Source organism: Phytophthora cinnamomi, assembly GCF_018691715.1.
Source record: "Phytophthora cinnamomi strain GKB4 chromosome Unknown Contig0, whole genome shotgun sequence".
Taxonomy (NCBI): Eukaryota; Oomycota; class Peronosporomycetes; order Peronosporales; family Peronosporaceae; genus Phytophthora; species Phytophthora cinnamomi.
The window spans coordinates 3,587,710-3,598,353 of record NW_027150933.1 but is presented as its reverse complement, the minus strand read 5'-3'; the positions used below and the strand labels follow the sequence as shown (position 1 = coordinate 3,598,353).

General features: G+C 53.8%; 4 protein-coding genes across 4 annotated transcripts; 2 read left to right on the top strand and 2 right to left on the bottom strand.

Moving 5' to 3' along the window:
* Window positions 1-365: 365 nt before the first annotated feature.
* On the top strand, window positions 366-1,670 carry IUM83_02193 (uncharacterized protein; the record flags this gene model as incomplete). The annotated part of the gene is made up of 2 exons (XM_067926094.1): window positions 366-928; window positions 1,259-1,670. 2 exons carry the CDS (start codon window positions 366-368, stop codon window positions 1,668-1,670), a joined length of 975 nt encoding a protein of 324 aa, XP_067800806.1.
* A 3,171-nt stretch (window positions 1,671-4,841) lies between these two features.
* Window positions 4,842-5,984, bottom strand: IUM83_02192 (putative glyoxylate reductase/hydroxypyruvate reductase; the record flags this gene model as incomplete). The annotated part of the gene is made up of 1 exon (XM_067926093.1): window positions 4,842-5,984. One exon carries the CDS (start codon window positions 5,982-5,984, stop codon window positions 4,842-4,844), a length of 1,143 nt encoding a protein of 380 aa, XP_067800709.1.
* A 1,296-nt stretch (window positions 5,985-7,280) lies between these two features.
* On the top strand, window positions 7,281-8,495 carry IUM83_02191 (ribosomal RNA large subunit methyltransferase J; the record flags this gene model as incomplete). Its single annotated transcript, XM_067926092.1, has 1 exon — window positions 7,281-8,495. One exon carries the CDS (start codon window positions 7,281-7,283, stop codon window positions 8,493-8,495), a length of 1,215 nt encoding a protein of 404 aa, XP_067800711.1.
* Window positions 8,496-8,639: 144 nt separating this feature from the next.
* Window positions 8,640-8,996, bottom strand: IUM83_02190 (calmodulin-regulated spectrin-associated protein 3; the record flags this gene model as incomplete). Its single annotated transcript, XM_067926091.1, has 1 exon — window positions 8,640-8,996. The coding sequence occupies one exon, from the start codon at window positions 8,994-8,996 to the stop codon at window positions 8,640-8,642; it is 357 nt and encodes a 118-aa protein (XP_067800710.1).
* Window positions 8,997-10,644: the final 1,648 nt, after the last annotated feature.

The following is a 10,644-nucleotide window of genomic DNA, read 5'->3' as shown; positions in this document are numbered from 1 at the left end:
TGGTCCAAAATACCAAGAATTATTATAATTTTTACTTTTTATCATTTAATTCTGAGACTTGGCATCAGATGTACCGTAAACTGAATACATTGCAGCTCGCTTAGGACAGGGGCGATGCGGTACCACCGGTAAGTAGTCAGGCCAAAGTGTGTCGATGGGAGCAAAGCAACGCTGTGCATAGAGTTAGAACGTTCACAGATGTCTTCGATACATACGTGTACGCACAGCACATGTTCGCCAGCGTCAATGAGTGTCGTTGCAAAACAACAGGAGTTTGTCTATCCCACCTCGTTATCCCGCCCCCGCCCAGATCGGCGAATGCAGTGTCCACGGGCCACTTCGAAGTTCGCCGAATTATACTCACCATGGAGCTGCACCAAGAGTTCCTGGACGAGGTTTCATCCTTCCTCGAATCGGAGATGCTGGTAGACGGACTGACACATCAGAAATCGATCAAAGAAGGAGGCCCGGAGCAGCTTCTCCTAACCGACGAATCCGTTCCTGGGTCGGAAGCCCTTCACCCTTCCCCAGTCAAGGCCTCGGCACCTCTCACCGAAGAGGGCCGAAGTCAGACTCACAATAGCAGCAGCAGCGAGTTCGACAACTTATCCTCCAAGAAGAACAAACGTCGAAACGATGCTGTTGACTTGCGGCTACGAAAGTACCGCCTGCGTGTCAAAGGTGAACGCGAGGAGCTGCGCCAACTGGAGATGGATCTGAGCAAGCAACTGAAGGAAATCCTCGAAGCGAGGCAAGGCACCAGCACCACCGCGCGAACAGATTTGGTGCTCTCCAAGTCGTTCTGGAAACAAATCGCCGAGCAGCAAAAAGAGCGGCGACTGTGCGCGGAGAAGGACAAGGGTCGACTTTTGGCCATCGTGAATTCGCAAGCAGCGTACCTCGAGAGCCTTGGTTTGACTCTACGCGAGTGTCCCAGTTGGCCGGTATCTGCTATTGTAGGTATTAGTCCCGAAGGGTGCGATAGATTGGATGACAGGAGGTGGCTTCGTCTGAAATCGTCTGACGCTGCGGTGTACGACATTTTCCTCCAAGACGTCAAAAACAGTTACACCCGCATCGATAGGGTCTTTGAGGAATGCGAGATGGGATCTATAGCGATTGACTCGGCAAGTTCGCTTCGCCTACTACAACCAAACGGTGGTGTCCAGTACAGTCAATACGTGACCAAGTGGCTGCTGCCATTCAGCTTCGAAGACGGTTGCTCCAAGCTGTGGACGCTGTGTGGACTGCCGCATAGACAAATTGATCGCCAAGAACACAATGATGTTTTGGACCCGGAAAACACTATCGCCTTCAAGTTCCGTGTGAGGAAGACGCTGAACAGCGGCTCCACAGCGTCGATCCTGAAGCGTGTCGTCGTGAGGCGAAATGTCGAGAGTGAGCGGGTCGTGATAGTGATGAAGGTTTTCCCGGAGGGCGAAGGCATCTTCAGTGGCATGGATATCGACGGGACATGGTGGGTTAGCATTCGACCCTACAATGACGGCTTAACAAAGGGGGCTTTGTTAGAGGCGTGTTCGCGACGGGTCCCGGTGGAGTATATCACTGCTAACGCAGATGACTTCGCTGTCATGGCGTTCCAAGCTATGAATGAGGAAGCAATCATAGAAGACGAGCGCGAGTCTGTACGGTTGTTAGAGAAACTATGATAACAACTCAGTGGTCTTTGATATCGATCCATATTTCTCCCCCCCTCGCCAAATAAAAAATCGCTTGGTATACTGTGCTCACTATGTTGCTAACGATAATGTAATATAGTTCACTCAGTCTCGTACAGACCAGACGAAGCAGCGATGCGGAGAGTATCTAAGGCCATGATCTGGAGACTTCCCGCTTCAGTATACACCAACCTTCGGGGTAAATCTTTCGATATGCTGACGTAAGTTATTTCAGGACTGGAAGCAGTTAAAATGGCCAAGCCGATCAGTCTTTCACCCTCCGCGATCCAGTACGCGCTCATTGGTGGAACATTCGACGGACTCCCAAGTATCGCAATGTATAGGCACTGCCCGAGCGGCGTTGGAGGAGTCTCTACACAGTTCAGGCATTCGTGTCAAGAATTGGCTGCGAGGAGTAGATGTGGGGTCTTGCAGATTTTTGTTATGATCACCACCGTTGGCCAGGGCGCTTTGCATTTTTTGTGACTATATTCATGACGAGTTACAGCCCCTTCTCTAGGGTCAAGCGTTTTGCCCAGTGACATACCTATGCTCTATGGGTATCTATGGGCGACTCGCTTCTCGTATGCAGTGCTGCAGCTGTGCGCGGCACTGAGAGTAGGCGAGCGCAAAAAATCCAGCTTTTCAACCTAGTGCTTCCACACCCAGTAGATGGAGGAGTTAACACTTCAAGCCGAGATGTAATTACTCGAGCATTTGGGTATTGACCGACGAAGAGGCAAGATAGTTTTTGACCATTCGCCCATGACGATTGGATTACTCTTTTCAAAATCAAGAATAGGGTGGTCAATCACCCTGTGCGTGTGCTGCGATAGAGATTCACTCAACACTAACGCAGTACATTGGACTCTGAATGATCCCTGTTTTCACGACGTCATAGTGTACTTATTCGTTGGAGATAATATCATTGCGGCTGCTAACTCCCACCGTACAACAGTGAGTTCGTGAAACATTTTCGGCAAATGAGACTGCTGAACTCTATTTTTCATGCTTAGTACTGACGGAAATGTGCTTTTCCGTATAGATTTAAGTTGGCAACTACTTCTATTCCCGAAGCCCGCAAATTTAAGAACGAGTGGAGGTAGCATAAAAACTGATGCTGTAACGTTGGAGAGTGCATACTACTGCAATTGTGATTCATTCCACTTCCTGGATGAACCTGTTCACCTTGTCCTGCTTCTTCTAGTCGGTGTACACGTGTCACAGTAGTAGGCCGAGCTCACGCTGAACGAGCTCAGCCTAATGCTGCGAATTGGTAGCACTTGGCAGAGAAAGCTGGTGTCGAATCTGTGACGACGGAGTTGTCGTAGAAATTGTAGTTGCTGTATTTGTTGTTCTTGTTACGCTTACTGTACTTGTTGCCTGCGAAGCTGAAGCGCTGTTTACTTGCTACTACGGTGTGTGGCCTCTGATTCACGTGCTATGAGGTCGCAGAGAGCTAACACACACTGCTTGGCCGGAGCAGTAAGGGAGCAGGTCGACGTGCTCACTTGTGGGTTGATTCAAGAATGAGAGCCCTGAGTTGTCGCGCCTGCTCGCCACTACAACCTTAAGATTCTCATACACGCAAACGAGAGAGCAACAGTGCAGTTTGGCTGCTGCTTTTCGATATAATCTCCGTTCTGCAGCGATATCATCTCCAAGTCGCCTCGACTGCAGCACTCATTATCAGAGTCCAACCCTGGTTATTTGCCAGATCTACAGATGCACTATTTCCAATCAGCAACTGCACCACAGAAGTATGCCCATTCTAAGTCGCGCGTTTCAAGGGGGTATCTCCGAATTGGTATCCCAAATCGATAGTTGCGTCATGAGTGAGGAGCAAATACACCACATCTATATAACCAGCTTCACTTGCTATTAGGAGAGGAGTGGCTCCATTTGGTAGTTGCTTGTCGACACTTGCACCACTCTCTAGCAGTACGGATGCCACATCCATAAATCTAGCGCCGGAAGCAACCATCAACGCTGTCCAACCGTCCTGGTTGCTCGAAAAAATGAGCGCACATCCCAGAGAAATCCATGCACTCTCTTGGCAAATCTTGGAAAGTTTGTACAGTATAACTAACGGATTTCGCCGATTACAAACCCTTCACAAAATAAAAACCCGGTCACGTTTCGAGAATTAGATCAGAAAATAAAAAAATATAAACCCGGTGGAACAGTTGGTACCGGTATCGAACGAATGGCAGAGGTGAGAGCTTTTTTTTTTCAGCCACCATTGCACCGGACCAGTGGCATGCGCGTCACTGAGTGAGGAGCTCAATGACGCACTTGACGGCGTCGAAGTCGTTGACGAGTTAGGCGAATATGTATTTCGTTTATAACGTGACGTATTACAGAGCAGGCTTTGATGTACCCTTTTTCGGATGATCGCAGGAGCTCGTTAAACACTGTGCTCGAAGAGATACCATACACGATATTTGGAGAATTGTAGCACAGTCAATATTGCGAAATAGTGCATTCTAATCCGATACATTTGTAGCGGAGGAGGATTTCCCCTGCAGTTGTTATGGAGTGAATCTAAAAAAGTATTCTTCTCCACGCCATCCAATTTAGTTTGTATCGTGGGGCTTGCATCGACGTACAAGATGAAGAAGGCAATGCCCCCCTAGCTACTGCGGCCGCAAATGGGCAGACTGAGGTGGTGGAGCTGTTAATTAAGAAGCGCGCGTATATTAACTCATTGAACAATGAAAACTGGACGGCGCTGATGAAGGCAACCGACGGACGATACACAGACATCGTGTCTGTGCTTTTAAAAAATGGGGCTCATGTCGATCAACGGGGAGCAAGCGGTACCACGGCGCTCCAATTTGCGTGTGCGAATGGATCTCTAGGCGTAGTAACTCTCCTAGTCGACAACGGCGCTCTGACCAACGAAGATGTCGAGAAGCTCGTAGCCGTAGCCGGTGAAAATGGTCACCAAGCTGTGGCCAGCTGCTTATCTCGCGCTTCAATTAGCGCCGTTGGGGCTTGAAGGACTACAATGCACGGGTAGTATCATTCTACTTGCCAACAGCCACAATTCACTTTGCCTGAATGCAGGACGCCCATTGAGTATTGAGTTAACAACTTTCAAATTCCATTGTTTCATTAAACGGCCAGCAGGCGATTCATCTCGCCTGGGCAACCCCACTGTCATTGTTTGCTGCTGCTAGGCGACGATATGGGCGTCGGGGACCTCCGAAGTCCAAACGGCAGTAGTGGTGGGAGCACGGTGACCGCCGACCTGGTTGGGGAGACCGATACACTCGAAACTGGCGTTACCACCACTTGCGGGAAGCGTTGGGCGGAAGAAGGCACAATTCCGCTGACTCGGTGGTACGGACTAGGGGACAACGCCCCTGAAGAAGGCACCAGCAACGACGGGAGCGTTCGTGGGGTAGTCATAGCTGCTGGTCCTCGTGGCGGACCTACCGCTGGAGATTGGGTATTATAATAGACAGGTCTCGGCGTTGGCGCAGTTGATGGAGACGACTGCGGCTGCACCATGATACTGGCAGCCACGAGCTCCGAGTGCGAGTACCCCGACGACACCTGCGAGACTTGCGGCTGGATGTACGGGCGGTGGCTCACGTGCGGAGACTGTTGCCCACTGAACCCCTGACTATACTCGGAGTACACGACATGATCTCGAGGATACGCTTCTGGCGCCATAGCGCTAGAACGGGTTGCAACGGGCGGTCTTATGATGCCGTGAGGGCTTTGAATCGGAGGCAGCCTAGCAACAGGGGCGTACGTTGGAGCGGATCCTGCCACATATACCGGCGGGTATTTCCCTCTGATAGCTGATATCGTCGGAGCCGTCGCCACTCGGGACGGCGTCCTCGTCTCGGCCTCCTGGTGGGTCAAAGTGCGGAGCTGCTTGGCTGCAGGGGGCTCTCCTGCTTCGCTGTGGTTCTCGACCTTGGTGTCCTCGTCTGAGAGGCTGTCGCGCCGCCGCTTGCGCGAGAACTTCTTGGCGTCGAACTTGCGCTGGTGCTGGTTCTGCTTGTAGCGGTGCTCCTCGCACAGGTTGTGCGGCTTGCCATTGCGCTTGATGGCGCGCTCGTTCTCGCACTTACGCGACTGGTACAGGCACTTGCCGCGGTATGGGCCCGGGCTCCTGGTCTCCGCCAGCACGGGGGCCAGCTCTGGCTTGACCGGTTCGGCCTTGACCTCAACGGTCTTCTTCTTTTTAACGGAGACCCTGCGTTTCTTGATACTCGCGGCATCCGAGGCAGCCGAGCTGGTATCGGAGACCTTGCTGCTGCTGGCCGTATCGGAGACTGGAGGTTGCATGGCCTGCTGGAGTGATATATATCTTGGTGACCGCAGGAGCCGGGTGACAGCCGAGCTGATGATTGCCGAGTGACGGCTGATACGGGGTGGGGTGGGTGGACTCGGGCGCACGATCGCACGACGGTAACGTACCAGTCCAGCGTGGTAAGAAGGGCCGGCGCGACTGCGAGACGCGATGAAATGATAGTCAGAACAGGCCATGCTGCCGATACGATAACGCGCAGGCTGACCTCTTTATGCAGGTGTGCCCGCAAACTTCAATCGCTTACAGCATGGGTTCTGACAGGTATTCGAATCGAATCGCCGCGATCTGATTGGTCGAAGAAAGGGCGTCTTTCGAACGTCCGCCCGGCTGTAGAACGTCATATGGACGGACACAGCCGGGACCACGGATCAGAAACGTTTGACTCGGTCTTTGTATGCTTTGACGCATTTCGACGCGACGGCAACAGGTATCAACGGGTCGCCGCGCTTCAAGCTCGCAGCCAGCCAAACTGGGCGGCAACCGAACTCCTGCACCGTTGGGCGGCGGCGGCTCTCGAGCTCAGTGGCCGCCAGTGTGCGCCAATGTTGGCGCTGTGTGGGCTGCGTCGAAGTGGTTGGCAGGCACGACTTCAGTGGCGTCAGACTCGCATCAGAAGCGCTCATCCCTCGACCCAAGGGCGGAACGACGGACAACAGCAGATTCGACCACCAACCAGCCGAGACCATGGTGTACGCTTTGCTGTGCAGGTTGCAGCTTGGCAGGTCTCCAGCGAGTGCCCCGCCGCCTCTTCTCCGGGCAGGCAGGCGCGGCGGGGCTGGCGTCACGCGCTGGCTTCTCGCGATCGGATACCGCACCGAGAGACCGCGCTGGCCAGGCAGTGTACATGTACATGTAGTGCGATCAGTAGAAGCGCTCTGCCCCCTCGTCTCCCTCTTGTCGGACCAAAAGATCGCTGCAATGCAATGCAATGCAATGCGGGACCTCCGTCTGCATCGCACATGCCTTTACCGTCGAGTCCAGCGCAGCGCAGCGAAAGAAATTGCCAACTACACTTACAACCTCGAAATCCCCTCCAACAACCACGCCCAACCACGTCCCCCCGATGCCTTCGCGAGCACTCAACACCACGTCAACAGCAGTCGAGTCCGGGCTGTACGACACCCCGAAACTGCGCTGGCATAAGACTCCGGCCAGCATAACCAGTGCGTATCAGACGCCACGTCGAATCCACAAAAAACACCCTGAAAAAAACACACGACCACCTCAGATAGCCACAAAACGCAACGGGCGGATCCGCTGCGTCCGCTGCCATGAGCTCGTCGTCCTCCTCGTCGTCCTCGTCGTCCTCCTCGCTTCCACCGGCCACCGCCACGTCCATCACCTACCTCATCTACGCCTGCGTGTACTCGTGCGGCTTGCTGTTCCTGGTGCCGGCGCTGGTGGCCGCGCGGCGGCTGCTGCGCACGTGGGGGCGCGACCGCACGGCCGTGCGGCTGTACGCGCTGCTGGCGCTGGGCGCGTTGCTGCGGGCCGCCGCCTTCGCGCTGGTGGCGCTGTGGATGCTGGCGCTGTTCGAGTCGCACGCCCGCGGGCTGCTGGACCGCGACGCGGCGCTGCTGCACCTGTCGTACCTGCAGCTCGTGTTCCTGTGGCAGTTGCTGGGCGCCTCGGCGTCGCTCGTGCTGGCCGCCGTCTTCCTGCTCGTGTTCAACACGTGGGCCGCCATGGTGGACAAGGTGCAGGGCAGCAGCTTCATCTCCAAGCGAGACGCGGACGCCGCGCCGCTGCTGCAGAGTCTGCACACGCGCGGCGCGCCCGACCTGGACGAGAGGAGAGACAGCGGAGCTATTGCTGCTGGATCTCCGGTGTCGGCGCTCAAGCCGCCGCCACCGCCCAGACTGCTCTTCATCCGGCTCATGGTGGCCGTGTACCTGCTGCAGATGGGCATGTTCCTCTTTGCGCGGCAGCAGCCGTCGAGTAGGATCCGACGCAGCTTGCTGCTGGTGGCCACGGTGCTGCTGGTCTGCTGCTGGGCCGCCTGCGTCGTGCTGCTGCCCGCGTACGGAGAGAAGATGTGCGTGCTGCTGGACAAGGTGGCGGAGGACGTGAGCCACCGCAAGAGGAACATCCGACGCATCGCCTTCATCGCTGCCGTCTTCTGCCTCATGCACACGGCGTCGCTGCTGCTGCTGGCGGCGTCCCAGTGCACGCCGCCGTCGGACGAGGCGTCCAGCTCCGTCGTGGGCAATACGACCCACACGATCGACGTCCACTGGCCGCACATCCCGCTGCACGACGTCGTGCAGGCCAACCCGGCCTTCTTCTTCCCCTCGGGGACTGCAGCGGACGGAGCGGCCCACACGAACGACGGACTGCTGCGCTGGGTGGTGATGGTCGAAGTGCTGGAGTTCCCTATTGAATGGGCCATGCTCATGGCACTGCTCTGTGTACTTCCAGCTCGCTCATCACTACCAGCTTTCCGCGGGTATCGACCGATTCCAGAGAGGAGGAACTGGCAACCGTAAAGAAATCTGCAAAAGAATATCCACACATTGAACGCTACGTGCAATACAGGAGATGCGAGGAAAGCTGTGCTATCTGCGCTGACGTGTACGAGTTCTAGATTTATTAAGCTCACAACTAAATTTCTCTAGTCCATCAACACGATGCTAAAGCAACCGAGCAATGGCCGAGCTCTTCGCCTTGCCTTTGAAAACAAGTTGATCCACAAGCGCACACGCGTCTGTTTTCACTGTGAAAGACCTCGTAGGCACTGGCAGGAATTGCTTCTTCGCGGAGCTGTACTTGAAAAATTGCGAGATCATTTCACTGCTCGTGAGTTTCAACGGAACCCTCGACGAATTGCTTGGCAGGACCGAGTAAATCCGCGCTGCTGAGTCGCGTTCGACGTGATTCTCGTAGAGCGCGCGAAATTTCAGTTCTTTTGCGGATTTCAGCAGCACGATGAAGTTATCACAAGCAGATTCGGCTAGAGCCTGCAGCGCCAGCGTTCGCTCCTTTTCCATCGATCCTCCAGCGAGCAAGGTGAACTCCAGCGCATTTTGTATGAGCTGGCGGTTTGACGCTTTCTTCGAATATACCGAGCTAGCAAATGACAGCGGCCGTTGTAGGTGCTGCTTCTCCTTGTGCTGCTGCAGGGACAAATCTCGCGTTTGCTGCAGTTTTCGAAGTTTCTTCTGCCGAAGTTCGTTAAGCCTCTCTTGGCGTGATGCGACTGGCGATGAGGAACTGCGAGGGGTATCGTCACGTAGAGGAATGAAAGTAGCTACGGGCGTAGGTGTTGGAATTCGGGGTGTAGTTTGAATTCCTGGTGTATCTCGAGGCAGATTGGATGGCTTGACGCGTCCGGAAGGTTCATCATTTTCGTTTGACAGGATTGTCGTGGACTCAGATGCCTTTGAGGTTGAAGCAGATATGTGTGCTTCAGCTTCAAGAGGTACAACCACTTTGCTAGGATCACGATGCGTTCGAATGGGCACCCGACCGCGAACAGTAAATGGAAGGGCAGGGGTGACCTCGCTCACTTGAGGTGTTTCGTTACCAGCAATTTGGTGAAAACCCATGGTGCGGTCGTTTTCATAGCTTGTACGAGTGCTTCCCCACATCAGCTGTGCTACTGATTCGTCCTCATCTTGGGTAATTGAGTCGTTGATCTTCAATCCGATGCTCGAACGTGTATGCAATGAATGTGCTGTCGATATCGAGGTCCGGTTCTCGTTCAGTTTGTTTGATGAAGACTCGATCTCCTTACTCAGACTGACACGAACGTGAGGAGATGACGCTGGCAGGGTCGAAGACGCAGAGACACCTTCATGCGTCAATTCTTGTTCCTCTTGCCTTGGCAAGTTAAGGATGACATTGCTCTCTGTTGTCCTTGATGTCATTACTGGCGGTTGTTTAATCGCTTCTGCCTCCTTGTTCAGCGAATAGACGTCCGTAAAGCTGCGAAGGGTTGTTGGCATCGGCAAAGTCTCGGACGGTGGTCGGGTTGACGGTTCAAAAGTGCCACAATGCAATACGCGATCCTCTTGCACAGGCAGATTTTGTGCCACCTCAAGACATTTTACGCTTGTTGAGATCACCGCTAGTTGATTGATCGAGTCTGTCTCCTCGTCGAGTGAAAACTCGTCGTTAGAACTGCGAGGAGTTTTCTGTATCAACAGTGGAGATAACGCTTCCAACGGTGGCTCCATTTTTTGCTTGTTCTCCCCTTGTAGACTCTGCGAAAGCGATGTTGGGGTGGCTACAGGTTTACAACCTGTTGTTGGTGAGGCGACACCACCAACGTCTGCCGCCTTTTCTTTAAGTTCTGGAGCACAACCAACAACCACATCGCTAGTATACTGCTTTGAGCCAACATCAGCAGATTCGTCGGTCGGTACGGATACCTCGCATTGCTTTTCAGGTCTGAACTGTTTTGACCAACCTGTTGGTTCCAGCCGTTGTGGGCCCGTGGGAGTAACACCGAAGGTTTTTCGCGAACCATCGCTACTTGAAGTCGTTTGCTTATCACCTCGAAAATGTTGAATTCGTTGCCGTTGCTCGATCATCGCTTCACGCTCAAGTTTTCTAGCTGTGTATGCAAGCTCCCACCATACTCGAGCGCCGAGTTTGTCCTTGTAGTTTACTGTAGGCTTTGGAGGTGGAACAGTC